This window comes from Tiliqua scincoides, chromosome 4, assembly GCF_035046505.1.
Source record: "Tiliqua scincoides isolate rTilSci1 chromosome 4, rTilSci1.hap2, whole genome shotgun sequence".
Classification (NCBI taxonomy): Eukaryota; Metazoa; Chordata; class Lepidosauria; order Squamata; family Scincidae; genus Tiliqua; species Tiliqua scincoides.
The window spans coordinates 76,323,136-76,338,517 of record NC_089824.1 but is presented as its reverse complement, the minus strand read 5'-3'; the positions used below and the strand labels follow the sequence as shown (position 1 = coordinate 76,338,517).

At 44.2% G+C, this 15,382-nt stretch overlaps 1 protein-coding gene across 5 annotated transcripts in view; it reads right to left on the bottom strand.

The window, feature by feature from the left end:
- Positions 1 to 13,784, bottom strand: part of GMPR (guanosine monophosphate reductase) — a 30,374-nt gene extending 16,590 nt beyond the window's left edge. Inside the window, exons 1-5 of one of the 5 annotated variants that reach the window (XM_066623488.1) lie at positions 13,320 to 13,784; positions 10,686 to 10,749; positions 8,023 to 8,142; positions 6,492 to 6,575; positions 2,360 to 2,533 (exon numbers count right to left, since the gene is read on the bottom strand). In XM_066623488.1, the coding sequence (XP_066479585.1) occupies positions 2,360 to 2,533; positions 6,492 to 6,575; positions 8,023 to 8,142; positions 10,686 to 10,749; positions 13,320 to 13,393 (516 nt within the window). In that variant the 5' untranslated portion in view covers positions 13,394 to 13,784. Of the gene's footprint in view, positions 1 to 2,359; positions 2,534 to 6,491; positions 6,576 to 8,022; positions 8,143 to 9,639; positions 9,727 to 9,871; positions 10,051 to 10,685; positions 10,750 to 13,319 lie in introns of those variants that run through there. The other 4 variants (XM_066623490.1, XM_066623492.1, XM_066623489.1 and 1 more) reach the window with 4 other exon arrangements.
- Between the last annotated feature and the right edge of the window lie 1,598 nt (positions 13,785 to 15,382).

The following is a 15,382-nucleotide window of genomic DNA, read 5'->3' as shown; positions in this document are numbered from 1 at the left end:
AATTTTTTTTTTAGTGCAGTGTTTCTGAAATTGTGGGTTGGGATTCACTAGGTGGGTTGTGAGCCAATTTCAGATGGGTCCCCATTCATTTTAATGTGTATTTTATTTTTAATGTATTAGACTTTTTTTAATGTATTAGACTATTTTTAATGTATTAGACTTGATGCTACCATGATATAGGACTGCATATGGGGAAATGTTACAGATCTGTACTTTTAACAGGCTACTATGTATATACTTTTAATAATGATAGTAAATGGGGCTTACTTCCAGGTAAGTGTGGATAGGCTTGCCTTTAGGATATTTGGGGAATTCTTTTTTAACAAATCAGCTGCTTGGTAGGGGTTAGGAAGGTTCTTCTTTATTTTAAATATTTTTTTAACTTATACTTACTGTAAACTTTTAGTTTACTTAATTGGTTGATTTGATTTTGTTGTATGGGGGGCGGGTGTTAAAAATTTTCCTGTTTGACGATGTCACTTATCACTTTCAGGTTAATGACATCACTTCCAGGGTCCCAACAGATTGTCATTCTAAAAAGTGGGTCCCGGTGCTAAAAAGTTTGCAAACCACTATTTTATTGTATCACTGGAACCCACTCTCTGTTTTGCAATAAAAAGGAAAAATTTGCAGAAAAAAACAGAGAGTTTAAATATGAGAGTTGAGTGACTTACAGCACAATCCGTGCCTACTCAGAAGTAAGTCCTACTGACTTTAATGTAATCAAGCTTAAAATAGGGTTCAATCCTATTCACACTTATCTTGGAGTAAGCCCCACTGAACACAAATGGGTATGACTTCCAAGTAAGCATGTACAGGATTGTGATATAAGGCTGAAATTCTATGCAGTTATCCAGGAGTAGTTTCAGTTTAAATAAGTGGGACTCCTGAACAAACACGAATAGGACTGGGATGTTCTAGGATTGTTGAAGACGTCCCTCTCTTCATACAACAAAGTTATAATGTTGTATTACATCCCCCTACATTTTCCTTTTTTCCAAAGAGAAATGTGGAAAATACTTTAGCCTCTACTCATTAGGAAGGTTCTGATAAGAAGTTCCTAGGCTCCTTTTTTCAGAGCTCCTTTTTTCATTTGAAAGCATAAAGAACAATTATTTATCATATTCACATTCATTAGGCGTTATGCTTCAGACTGGCACCTAAGCACCAGAACTTTGACCTCTCCAGTCTAGGAGCCCTGTGCTGTTGTGTGTATAAATTGCAGCTTCTTTCCACAGACCCAGAGGTGAGGACAGTACATGATCTAAGGAAGTAAACACTGCCCAAGGCTCCAGATCAAGTTGCAGTTTTGCACTGGGTTTCTGATCTCCACTGACTACAGAAAGAAAGGTCAGTTTGGAAAACCACAACAGGGCAGCCTACTAAGTGCAGAAGATGATCTGTTGTTATTAAAGGAACTCATTGATCTTTCTTTTTCCTCTTTTTTTTCTGTAGAATCAACAGCTCAGGAGAAAAGATCTCATTTGTTCTGTATCACACACCTGCATGTATCAAACCAGCCCTTTCTTCTACCACAAAGTATGCAGCTACGTGCTTGTTTTTCCTATGTAAAGTAATGCATGTGGAGAAGGGCTGATCAGGACTATGGGAGGGAGGTTAAACCTCTGGCCCCTGCGTAGTCATGATCTGGGTCATCGTCGTCATCCCCCCCACTTGTTGATATAGGAAAAAAGCTCTCACTGTCTCCAATAAAATAAATGCACAGGAACTACCCTTGTGAATTAAATATGACGACACTGAAACAAAAGAAAGCAGAACTACAATTACAGACAGGCATAGATCAAATGGCCTCCAATACAGGAAAATTAAATTGTGTGCATTTGTGCCTGATTTTGAATGCTTCTGTTGCAAACAATGAAGTTTGAGATTACTGATCACACTGAAGTAGACAGATTTTTTTCAAAATTAAACACAAACTCGGCCACAAAACTGTTAGCTGACCTTGGTTAAATCACTGTTCTTGATTCATAGTGCATATTTTGGCGTCTGTGCCATTTTTTTCTTCAATTATTTCTTCTGCCAAACCTTGAAACTATTTTCAAACCCCCTTGCATTTAAAAAGTCTTTGCAATACAAACAGAGGGGGGGATTGCTAAATAGAAAACAGCTCAAGATCCACCTTGCTGGATCCTGACTACTGGCAAACTGGGTTGCCATCTATAAAATGGGAATGACAATAATGAACTCGATGCAAGGATGAATCAAGAACTCATAGAACTGCAGAAATAAAAAAAAAACCAGCTGATGTGGCATCATGAAACCCACTTGTTAGAGTCAAAAAATTATATCACCAAATTACAAGTCCATCCATCTCTCCATTTCCTGTCATTCTACTTACCATGATAGTGTGATTTGGGAATCTGGCACGAACTGCTTTCACAAATGCCACAAAATGTTCTGAATAACCATTTGCCACATCCAAACAGATGTACTTGATAAGTGGAATAGCCTCTATGATATTTGTCAGCTTCTCAAAGTCTGCCATTCCGCTGCCTGAGCTCACCGCTACATGCTGGAAAGAGGATGAGAACGATCTGTGATTTTTATTGCAATGAAGTCAAAAGCAAACTCTTGGCATCTGTTAAGGTAAAAAACCAACTGGAGTTGTCTAAGACAGGAAAACGTGGGAATATGCCTCCACCCCAAAAAAAATTATAGAGCCTATTTTCCATATTTGAAGATGAAGTACAGTGGGAGACAAGCTGGGAACTTGTGGCTGTGTCTTGGAACTTTGACTTGAGAATGAGTGCACATTCATCCATTCTCAGCTATGCAGTCTGGTAACTTATGCCTGAATTATTTCCCCTAGTGAAATATTATAATTATAATACTGGTGGTCTACATAATACTCTGTCAATCAATTATTCAAAAGTGCATATCGACTGCTATTTAGGACTTTAAAAAATAAACTACAGTACTCCCATTTCTTTCAATTATATTTGCAAAGAAACAATTCCTTTTCAAACTTTTCCAGGTTTAGAATTTAAATTCCCATTTTTTTTCCTGCACTGTGTTGCATAACAGTGTAAAGGCACCAGGTGCAAGGGAGGGCACCAGGATGCAGGTCTCTTGTTGTCTTGTGTGCTCCCCGAGGCATCTGGTGGGCCACTGTGAGATACAGGAAGCTGGGTTAGATGGGCTTTTGGCCTGATCCAGCGGGGCTCTTTTTATTTTCTGAATAAACAGGTTAATGTTGGATCCTGTGTGCTCTGTTATGCATCTCCATTTCTGCTTTTGTAAAATCTTATAAGCTATTCAAGCCTTTAATATTTTGTCTATAACAAATATACTTACTTTCTATAAATTGCTCTTATGCTAATTTACTTTTATGTACGGTACTATCTTTGATAACACTGTTTTCTTTAGCACTGTTTTGCCAAAGTGCTCTTCATCCTAGGATGATTGACAACTATTGCTGACTGGGAATTGGAGACAGTGTTTCATTGCTCCCATTCTTACCTCAAGTAGCAATGCAAGGGCATTACTGCTTGACCCCATTAGCTTTTATGTTAAAAAAATTCCCACTGGATTCCATCTAGTCTCCCATGCTTTTTAACATCACATACAACTGCTGAGTGAAGTCATCCAGGATGCTAGAACTCTGTCAGCCCAATCCTATCCTGCGCTGCCACATAGTATGAGCCAGCTGGGGACCAGACAACAACAGAGAGATAAAGAAAAAGCTTACTTTTTGCTAAAAAAGGAAAAGGAAAAAAACTAAATGTGAGGCCTCCCTGTGGGGTGGGGGGTCCGCCCAGCCTTTCTGAGGGGGACCCCCTGGTGGAGGCCTCAGAACAGTTCACCAGAAGAAGAGGGGGTTGTGTCACCCGGTTCCTCCTCTTTGGGTTGGCAGCATTTGCCAGTCAGGAGCAGGGGCTGCTAGCAGCAGATCCTCCCTGCTCTTCTAGCTCCCAACTGCCTTGTCATCCCTGGCCTCCAGGTTTATGCAGGGCAGGCCCCTCCCCTTCCCTCACAGGGATGGTACAAAAAGGGCCTGTCTCTGGGACTGCCCTCCCCTGGGGTTACCACAACTCCTCTCCTTCCTCTCTCTGTTTCCCTGCCACCTGCTCCTGAGAGGGCTGGGAAGGCTGCTGCCTCTGCTCTGGTCTCTGCCTTTCGGGCGTGGGCTGGCCCTACCCCTCTGGGTCCTGTAGCTCTGCAGACGACTCAGGGAGGTCCAGCTGTGGGCTCCTGATGTCACAGGCAGGTGCCCTGCCCGGCAAGGCAGGCCCCAGCTGGTTGGGTGAGGGAGTGTTACCCTTCCCCCCAAGGCGGGGGAGGGGTGGTTGCCCAGCAGCCGAATGGCCTGTGTCCTGTCTCCCCCTCCCTCCTCCAAGGCAGAGGGTGAAGCGGGGGGGTTTGGCACGCAGGGTTCCTCTGCTGTGCCTTGCCGCCCACAGGAGTGCCCAGGCAGCCTATGGGGAGGTGGCCCCATGTTCCACCGGCTTCCTTCCTGATCCTCTGGCCCAGAAGCCTTCTCCCTGGGTAAGTTGGGGACTTGTGGGAGGAGGGGAACCCCAACACTAAACTTTTTAACTTACCTATTCCATGGTTCCCAATTGGCCTACTCGGATCTGAGCTAGTTCTTTGGCAAGTATAAATCCAAGTGGGTCCAAGGAGATGTGTCTAGGCTGGGCTGGGGGCATAGGATATTGGCAGTGCTTCTGCTGCTGATATCCACCCTCAGCCCACCCTTGACACACCACTCTGCTCCACTGAATACTGAACTCCATGTCAGATCTTCTGGTCCAGCAAGGAGTCTCTCAAGACTGCGCTGGCAAAATAACCAGCACAGACTTGAGAAGTGTCATTCCAGGGCTTGGGGCTTTCCCCAGGGGAAGGGGATGAAAGCCCCCTTCCCCCAAAGAGATCTCTGGCTGCTTTCCAGTGCTTTGGATGGGCTGTCAGTCACTAACATGTGGTCTTTTAAATTCTGAGCTTAAATTCTGACAGGTCTATCTGTCAACGCCACTGTGATGAATGTTAAGAAACAGTCAGCCAGCATCTCAACCAGCTTCGACCTGTCATACAAGCACCCCACACCCAGGGCTACTGGAGAGCCAGTCCTTAGGTTCACTGAAATTAACAGGAGTTTAGCACATCATATGTGAATTTACAAGAAATCAGGCTTGCTCAGTGCTACCCTAACTTCTTTGCCAGCACTTCCTGGGAGGGCTGTTCAGTGATAGGGGTGATCTGTTATGCAGTTCCAGTTGTGTATCTCCTCCTGCTAGCAACACTTTGTGGGTGAAAGAGAGGGTTCCCAAAGCTGACAGGAAAAAGATGAAGTTTTTTGTAAGAGAACTGGGGAGAGAACCTTAATTCCTGTAAAACAGGTTAGGTGTGGGGAATATGCCTGGGAATGGATCTCTGCTGCTAGAGGGGAGATAACACAAATGTGGCAGCCATGCTTCTCCAAGGCACTTCCTTGAAGGGAACTAGCTTAATGGCTTATGTGGTTTATAGCCAGAGTTAGGTAAGAACCTAAAACTGGGTCATAGCCTAACCTCAGGTGGGTTATAGCAGTCCCACTACAGTCAGTTTGATTTGAGTCTCAGATCTGCATAGTTTGAACACGAGTCAGGGCTCGCAGTCCCAAATTAGGTAAATCCCAGAGACTTTCACTCTGCAATTTGGTCAAGTCGCCCAATCTTCTTGATCTCCACCACCTCCCCCACTCTCCACTGCTACAACACTCCCTCTGCTCCATGCCTCACCTCACTTCCTCCTTTCAGAATTTCTTGCATGCTGTTGCCATGCCACTCTTTGCCTCTTCTTTTCTTCCAACTATCTGGGAAGGAAAGAAGGAGCAGAGCAACACAGAAGCACACACTAACTGGCTACCTCCAGCAAGAAAGCAAGAGGAACTGTGGCAGTGTCGCTATTCGCTCACATCTGCTGGCTAGCTGGGCTTTTGGATCTCATGCTGCAGTTTGAGATTTCAGATGCATCCCAGCTCACTGAAGCGGGAGTCTTTACGGTGTTGATGTGGGAGAAATATGAGGAAGTGCAGGAAGAGACAGGCAGTTGAGTTTTCTTTTGCACCTGTTCCTTTGGGAATGTTGAGGATTCTGAACAGATAATCTAGAAAAACCGCTTATGGCTGTGAATAGATTCTGTAGCTTTTCTTTCTTGGAATTATCATATTCCATGGGGGAGAGATTTGTGTTTTATTGCAGAATGCTTTGTTAACATTCATCTTTTCTTCCTGACCTCTATCAACATCTTCTACAGCTAAGCTTTCTTGCTAATGTTCTATTATAAATATTACATTCCTCATAGGTACGCTATTCAGGGTGGAATAAACCACTGAGCACAATCCTTTCAAAAACGTTTTCCCCTTACAAAACTCTCTCTTGTAACCAATAGATTGGGGGGGGGGGGGTTTCCACCACTTGCCCTAAATTATAAAGAAAGCACAGTTTAGAAAGCAGTAATTACATTTAATAATTAACTATACAAAAATATACCTCAAGGCATTCTGGGTGATTGCTTGCAAACAGCTTCCACTCTTCCAGAGAGTAATGCTTATGTATGGCAGTGAACATGGCATGCTAGAAAACAAATAAACCAACATTATTTTATGCTGTAGCACAGAAGAAGGACCTATTACAACAATATAATAACAACTGTTCCTTGTAAATAATTTAAATAAATAAAGCAAAGCATGCAGATTCAGTGAGAGGCAATCTGCATATAGGAACAGGTCTCCATACATACATGTCCTCCACTACACATGCAAGAAAGTGCAGTAGGGAAAAGGAAATTTTTGTATTTCCTTTTCCCTATTTGTATTTTTACTATTTTTTTACAATATATTGTACAATATATTACAATAAAAAATATTTATAGTATTTTTACAAATTCTATTTGTATTTCCAGACATGATTTTTAATTTTTAATTCAGTAGTTCCCTCAGCAAAACCTCTACAGAGGCTATACTTTTAGGGGTTTGAAGGGAACTGCTGAACAAGGAACCAACCAAAAACATGAATCCTGTGCACAAGTGATGTGACTGGCACATGTGGATACCAGAACCCTGAATTTTTGGCACTGTACAAAGAAGTCATCAGTTTCAATAAAATTTACTTTCCTTCAAGATTGGGGAGTAAGGCTGCAATCCTCCACAACATGTAATTCAAAATAGTATGCTTTCTAAATTTACACTCTGTTTTTCATTTAAAGTCACAAACAGTTTACAAAGATCGAATAAACCAATATAAATTATTCACATTGGAATAGGAACCTACTTTTGGGAATATGCAAATGTTATAATCTACAATTTCAAAAATCTGTTTCCAAAAAGTCACAATAAGAAGATATATCTGAAGTAAATGGTAGAAATTAGCATTTTATAAGAATCACAGATAACTGTTATTGGGGGGGGGGAAGAGAGAGAAAGAGAGAGTTTTGCTCTTAGAAAATTCAACTACAAATACTATTGTATTTAGTAAAATTTTTATTTGCCTATAATATTAATCAGATTTCTAGCTGCATTTTGACATATCTGTGACCATTTTTCTGATGAAGTAGTAGAAACTTAAGCCAATTGTTTTAACTGGCATAGCTTCACTAAAAGATCTTGGGAATTATCAGCTGGATTGTAACAACCATCAACAGAAGTTTCCATGCACAGACTTCCTTCCACCAATGGTTCTTGGGATCCAGTCCTATATATTTATCAAGGAAATCACATACAGATTCTTATCCTCATAGAGCTACTCTTCTCTGTATTATCTGAGAAGAATACAGGCAAAGAGAAGCATTTTAAAACCATACTAATTTCAATGTGTAGGTTAAGAATATGTTTAGATCTGTCACAGATCAGGGTAATTAACTTTAACTGAATTATACCTATATATTTGAGCTGTAGACAACCCAGAAAACTGCAAACCAGATTTGTTTTATCAAAGACAATGAACAGTTCAGAATAATTGGATTATGCTTTAAACCACACAGATGATTTCTTTTTTGCAGGAACAGAATAATTAAAAAACTTACTTTAGTCATAACCTTTGCCATTTCAAAAGTGCCCACAGTGTCCATGTTTGCTACTATAATGGGGATCCCTGTGTAGGTTTGCTTAGAGTTACGGAATGTGAAGGTGCGCATAAGATCTACCTGCAAAAGGCCCAAAACAAACAAAGTCATACTTCAATAGCTACTTTGTACTAGAAAGGAATAACAGCTTTAATGTTCTAGTCAAAGGCAAATAACATTTCATTAAATGAAGTCATAGGGTTAGGAAAATGCAGAGGCTAAAAAGGAATGTAATACAAATTTAGTTGTTCTTTCCACATAGAGATCTCCATAGCCAATCCCATAAACAATCTATGCTGACACTGTAAGAAATAAATCCTTAAGATTGCAGGAAGGTGTGTGTGTGTGTGTGTGTGTGTGTGTGTGCGCGCGTCTGTGTGTTAGCAAACAGCTATTTCAAATCAACCACTCTTTTTTTTCAAATAGCTCTTATACTGTCTAGGGCAGTGGTTCTCATACATTTAGCACCAGGACCCAACAGGACAGAATGAGAATCTGTTGGGACACACTGGAAGTGATGTCATGACTGGAAGTGACATCATCAAGCAGGAAATTTTTAATTATCCTAGGCTGCAATCCTACCCACACTTACCCAGGAGTAAGTCCCATTTACTATCATTGTTAAAAGCTTATACAGAGTAGCCTGTTCAATGAACAGGTCTATAACATTTCCCCAAATGCAGTCACATATCATGGTAGCATCGTCTAATATATTAAAAATAAAATATTGAAAAGAATGGGGACCCACCTGAAATTGTCTCGCGACCCACCTAGTGGGTCCTGACCCGCAGTTTGAGAAACACTGGTCTAGGGCCTAGCCCTAGGCTGATCTAAAAGCATGTTAAAAACCAATGTTTTGGCTTTAAAAATATAGGCCATGGGGGGGTGTGATCAGGGCTGTAGCTGAGGCATAATTCCCAATCTGAATTGGGTCTCCTCGCAGCTACTATTTAGGGGAAGAAAAGAAACCCACCAAGTATGCCTAGCATTAGTAGCCAAGGCTCTGCCCCAACAGCCAGCTGCCCAGAAACTGTCAATAAAGAGGGAAACACCCTCAGGACTCTACCACTGGCCAAGGGGCTTCAGAGTTGTCCTTGTGTATATGAGCCACATATTGAAAGCCACTTTGAGGACCATTTGGCTAAATGATGGGATATAAATTCTTCAGGTAAATAAAGTAACAGTCATACCAAAATATGTGTGCTTAAAAGGCTGGCTATTTAATTATATAAAAGCCGGCTCTTCAGTTCCATGGTATTCTATGGGCTGCCTTAAAATGTATCTTTGGGTTCACCTGTTCCATTATGTCAAGTAGAACAAGGGTGCCCTTCTTGTCTCCACCGGTTCAGCCTGATTGCCCCACAAGTCCTTACGGGGACAGCATATCCAAAGATGGTCTGCATATGTAAAATTCAATGTTCATGGGTCTCAATCATATGATCAATTTCCTGGAAAACACACACAGAATTGACCCCATGTTTAAGGTCTGTGTGTGTTGGATTTTATACTCATAGGCTGACTTTCAATTTGCCAGCCTCACATGGACGCCAGATTAGTCCAAAAATATAAAAAACTGACCCACTGTAACCAAGCTGCAAGGGTATTTCTCTGTAGTTTCCATTGCGTTACCAGGAGGAAGTAAACAGGTAGCAGTCTTGGACACAGCTGAAAATAACTTGACCTAAAGGACAAATTCACACCCTGTACATCTCTAAATCCCAACTAAGAGTCAGCATTGTTGACAGGCTAGCATCACACTAATATTCTATAGCTACTGTTCATTTTCCCCTAAAAGAGGCAGAACACTCACCCTAAGAGAGGTAGGACACTCATGGAATATTTTCCATGACACATTGGCCAAATTCCTATGCTCACTTCACTTCTTAACTTCACTCGGTATTTTGGGGTGTTTTTTTTCTTTTGAGAAAAGCAATCTGTGTCTAACTATGTATTCACAAAGGAGGCAGCCAGGTTTTCGTAAGATTCTCCCTTATTCCAGAACAGGACATGAAAAGACCAAAAAAAGAAAGGATTTAAAATTGATCCTAAACACACATACATGATTACTCAGAAATAAGTTGTATAGAGCACTTATAACAGCTAACTAGGTATAAATGCCTGTCTGACTTGGGTGTCATCACTGTTGCACCACAACAATCAAGTGTTTGTTATCATTTCACAGAGAGTCTCTGCTAAACTTGGTTTCTAAACTAACAAGCTTGTATGGTAGATCCAGCGGAAACTATGGGCACACACTGCATTTAGGCATGGGGAAAACATTTAAGGTACACCTTAAAACAAAGCATGCAAGGCAGCTGTCAGAGCCACTGAAATGTATGTAAATTATGCCCAAACAAAGCTTTTCAGGATCAAGGTTTAAACTAAAGCAAATCTTACAATAAAACACTTGACTGATGATAAAAATGCTGTAGCCCTTACAGTTCACCTCCAGGCACTGAAATTCTAACATGGTCCTTATCTTTAGAATGCTATGCCCAAGGTGGTAGGTTGGCATACCAGCAGCTACACTAAGCCTGTTGGCTTAATGGGTATTAAAAAACAACATTCCAGAAAGATTTCCAACAACAGTATTCCTGTTAGTGACATAATCCTGTAGTGCTTACTTGTAAGAGGTTTTTACCAGTAATCAGAGCGGCTGGCCAATTAGGGGATAAATGTCCATATAGCCTGCAATCATTGAGCAAGAATTAATGATATGCAAATCATTCAAGCCAGACTGAAGGAATTGAAGGAATTTACAAAAGTAAGGGACATTTCTGTTGGCAGCCAAAAGAGTCTACTTGTGACAAGCATGGAACACTTATGTCAGTTAAGAGCCCAATCCTATGCATGTCTACTCAAAAGTACATCCTATTACAGTCAACAGGACTTACTCTCAGGTAAATGTGGCTAGGATTGTTGACTCAATGTAATATTATTTATTTATTTATTTATTTAGCGTATGGCATATAATATGTGGACATGTATATCCATTAGATTAGATCAAATGTCATTGTCCAGTTCATCCAGCCATTCAAGACAGAGTTACCTTCATTGAAAAAGTCAGACCATGGGCCAGTATATGCCCTCAGTTTGCAGCCAGACACAGTGTGGTATATAGTTTAGCGGGAGAACCCGCAATCATACTGTGGGGTAGATACTAGCCCCCATTTAAACATTGAGTCCTGACTAACAGCATGTAGGGTACGGATCCTGTTCAAAGTTTTCCAGTGCTGGCAAGTCAAAACCTGGCACCTTAAGTGTAGGATCGTCTATACATCTACCTGTTTCTGGGTGCAACTGCCCATTTAGCTTTCCATTGGGCACTGATGTTAAAACTGTTATGCAGATGTTGTACGAGCACCAGAGAAGGTCCTGGATTTAAGCCTACCAATTGATAGATGAGGAAGATGGGCATGTACTGGTAAAAGTGGGTTACTGGTGATTTTTCTATATTCTTTGGATCTTGGAGTAACTTACTCATACTGGTCCATGGTCTGACTCTCTCTTATAAGTCACACCTCAAGAACATGCCCACAAAAATCAATACCAGGAACAATATACTTCAGAAATTAATAGGAACAAAATGGGGAGCTTCAGCCACTACTCTCAGAACATCAGCATTAGGATTGATCTACTCTGTAGCAGAATGCTGTGCTCCAGTATGGCTTAACAGTTGTCATACTAGCAAGATTGATGCCAGATTAAATGAAACCAAGAGGATCATAAGCGGCTGTATAAGACCCATTCCTGTCTGTTGACTCTCCGTTTGGAGCCACATAGCACCGCCAGCCCTAAGGAGGCTTTAGTGAAAGAATATAGTGTAATGTAAGAAAAGCCCTGATGGATTAGACCAAAGGCTTAAGGAAGTCCAGCATCCTGGCTGTTTACATAGTGGACCGAGGAAGGACCATGCTTTGGGGAATCTTTTGGGAAGCCCACAGCAGAACATGAAGATAACTGCCCACCCCTGCTGCTGCTCTGCAGCAAGCAGTATTCAGATATACTACATCTGAACATGAAGGTTCCATTCAGCTACCATTGCTAACAGTCCTTAAGAGGTCTAGCCTGGCAGAATGTCCCGAAGCACCTTTTAAAGCTGGTATTTGTATAATTCATATGGAATTCTCAAAATTTGTGTGTGTGTGAGAGAGAGGGGGGGGGATTTTAAAGCTTCCACATGAATTCTAAAAATGAAGGTTCTGCAACCATATACGCAAAACACAAGGCATAATTTTCTGCTAGTCCTGGTCTTCATTGGCTTGCCAGTCATTAAGAGCAGAGGCAGTATTTTGTGTGTGTGTGTCAGGATTTTAAAGATTCCACATGCATTCTAGAACTGAAGGTTTTGCAAGGTGTATGCAACACACCAGTCATGATTTTCTGTGGCCTGCCAATCAATCAAAGGAGACTATTTGGTGTGTGTCCACCTGCCCTGCCCTGTCCTCAGAAGACCGCTTCTTTCTGGGATCACTTTCCCTGCTGGCACCAGAACACAGCAGGCCTGCTCTGCATGGTTTGTAATGGGAGTCGCGGGCCGCCTGCAGGGCCCCCTCCCCCCTGCCACTGGTGCGTCACGCCGTGTGTTGACGCGCGCTCCTCACTTCACGGGCAGCCTCGAACAATGGCTGTGAGCGGCTCCGGGTCACCTTCTCCCCCTATCTCTTCCCGGTCCTTGCACAATGAAAGGAGGAGGCGGCAGCTGCACCTGCCAGCACAGGAGAGCAGGCGCTTGAGGCAGAGGGAAGCGAGAGAGCAAGCCAGCTTGGAGCCGGAATTCTGCAGGGTTCTCCTGGCAAAGAGGCAAAGTCACGGTGCAGAAAGAAAGCGGGCGGGCGGGCGCGCGCGCGCACAGACATGCACATTTGGCTTGCAGTGGGCTGCACCCAGGGCCAGTCCCACCTGTGAGTCCATCAATGGAAAGCTTTGTGGGCAGGAAGGAAAACACACAAGAGGCGGGAAGGAGAGGATTCCCCAAGCCCCATCGGTCAGGCTGCAATCCCAGCCCCACTTTCCTGGGAGTAAGCCCCACTGACCAGAATGGGACTTGCCTCTGAGTAGACAGGGTCAGGATTGGGCTGTAAGGCTGCAATCCTAGCCCCACTTTCCTGGGAGTAAGCACCATTGACTGTCATGGGACTGACTTCTGAGTAGACATGCACAGGCTTGGGCTGTCGGTCCGCTGCAGGGGAAACAGAGGTGACCCACTCCCGGCGAAGGAGGAGGGGAGGACGCATGCTGGGTTGGAAAGGCCCCACCTGTGCTCTGCTCTTAAGGCTGCTTCGCTTGGGTCTAACCAAGACATCTTTAAAGTCCAGCTTGAGATCCGCATCTACGCGGGGCATCGCGCTGGGCTGGAGAGGAGAGGAGAGGCGCGCTGTCGGGTGGCGTTTCCCGGCTCGCTCGCTCGCCGTCTGCTGCTGCTGTGCCGTGCCGTGCCGGGCAGGCGCGGCCAAAGCTGGCTGTCGTTGCAGGACGAGTATTTATAGGGAGAGGAGCGGCGGGATTCGGTGTCGGAGCCCCAGAGCTTTATTAGGAACGGGGCTGGCTTTGGAACGCGCGCGCTCGGCTGCAGCGGGCCGGCCGGGCAGCCTCTGCTGTGGCTGCCTGCGCCCTGCTACAGCAATCCAGCCCAGCCCAGCAGTACTGCAGCACGGGAGGCGCCAGCGTGATGGACTGCGCTCGAGCCGAGCCGGCCTGGGGAGCGGAGGCGAGGAGCTGGCAGAGCCCTTGCTGGGCCAGCCCAAGGGCAAAAGGAAGGGGACAGCCGTGCCTGCGTCACCCCCTGGAAGGCCTCCTTTGCGCACAGCCTGCCCCGTGCGAGCTCTCCAGGGGCCCCTTTCCTCGTGCCCTCCTGCTCCGCCTCCCGGTCAGTGGGGAGATGCAGGGCCCCATCCTAGCCAGCTTGCCAGCACCAGTGCAGCCCTGAGGCAAGGGCACAAGTGTTCCCTTATCTTGAGGAGGCCTCCCCACTGGCACAGCTGCACCAGCCTGGAAAATGGGAGAGGCCTGGGCCCTGTGGCTGCCTCCCCACCACAGGGTGCAGTACATGCCCCACTGGCCACCCCACTACTTCTGCTGGCCTCAGCAGGCCTTGCCACCTCCTACTCTCACGATTACTACTCCCACCACTGATCATGACTACAGAGGCAGGGCTTAAACTTGCCCAGCTCCCCCTCCCCCCTCAGTATTTAAAAATGTTATGTATGCTGAATATACCTTAATTTTTTTAAACGGCTTACATTTTGGTGTAATTTTTTTTAACAAGGGGCCTCCAAGCTTTATACAGCTTAGGGCTTCACCAAGTCTAAATCCAACTTTGCTAGCTGGTCATCCTTTTTTTTTGGGGGGGGGGGGGAGAGGACAGGTAGGAATTATTTTGCTCTGCTCCACATTGGCATAAAGAGTACAGTTTGCTTGCCTACGTCAGTCTTGGTGAAGGGTAGGGTAGTGCTAGGTAGGCCATGCCTGGTGGGATAATAGGGGCAGGAAGGAGAGATAGGGAAATGGTTCTCTCCTTAGGCAAGCAAGAGTTGTGAGGTAACAGTATCCAGACGAGGGCAGTCCAGCACAGGAACACAGGTAGGTAAACCCTCAATCTTGGGTTGTAATGCTGGCCTTAGTGACCCTCTGGTGCTGGGGCCAGGCAGGCAGGCAGAGCAATTCAGCTGTCTTGACCTCCTTTCACAGGGGCTGGCGTTGAGGAAGCTGGGAGAGCCGCTTCGTAGCCAGGGTAGCTACACCTGAAGGAGCTAAAATTCTATACACACCTGGGAGTGTTATTGAACCCAATGAAACTTACTTTTGAGTAGATACACCTAGGATTGCACTGTAAGATGTAAATATAGATAAATGCAAGAGACACTAGCGCTGCAGTGGTACTATGCAATCAACGTTCATTTGTGGTGAAATCTGTCAAATGATGGATTAATCTACAACAGTTTATAGCGGCCCTAGTAGCCTCTCTACACAGATGCCAGTGCTTTGCCCTTGCATGGTTATATCTGTTCTCCTGGATATACTGACTGAATTGTCTAAGACTCAGTTGGGCTTTTGGTACTAGGAAGATACCCTGCCTCCTTGGAGGAGCTTCGGTCTCAGAGAGGGAGGACATGTTTCACCTGAGCTCCGTCTAAAAAATTTATTCTCTCCTGTTTATGTGTGCCTTATTATGACATATCCTGTTCTGTGGCACCTTTGAATGTAGGTCTGCAAGCCAAGTGTTTTGGTTTGCAAATGTCCTTGGTGGGGATAAGAAATCAGTGTTTATATGTTGGTATGAAGAAACGAAGCAAGCGACAGAGAACCAGCCCAGCTGCCT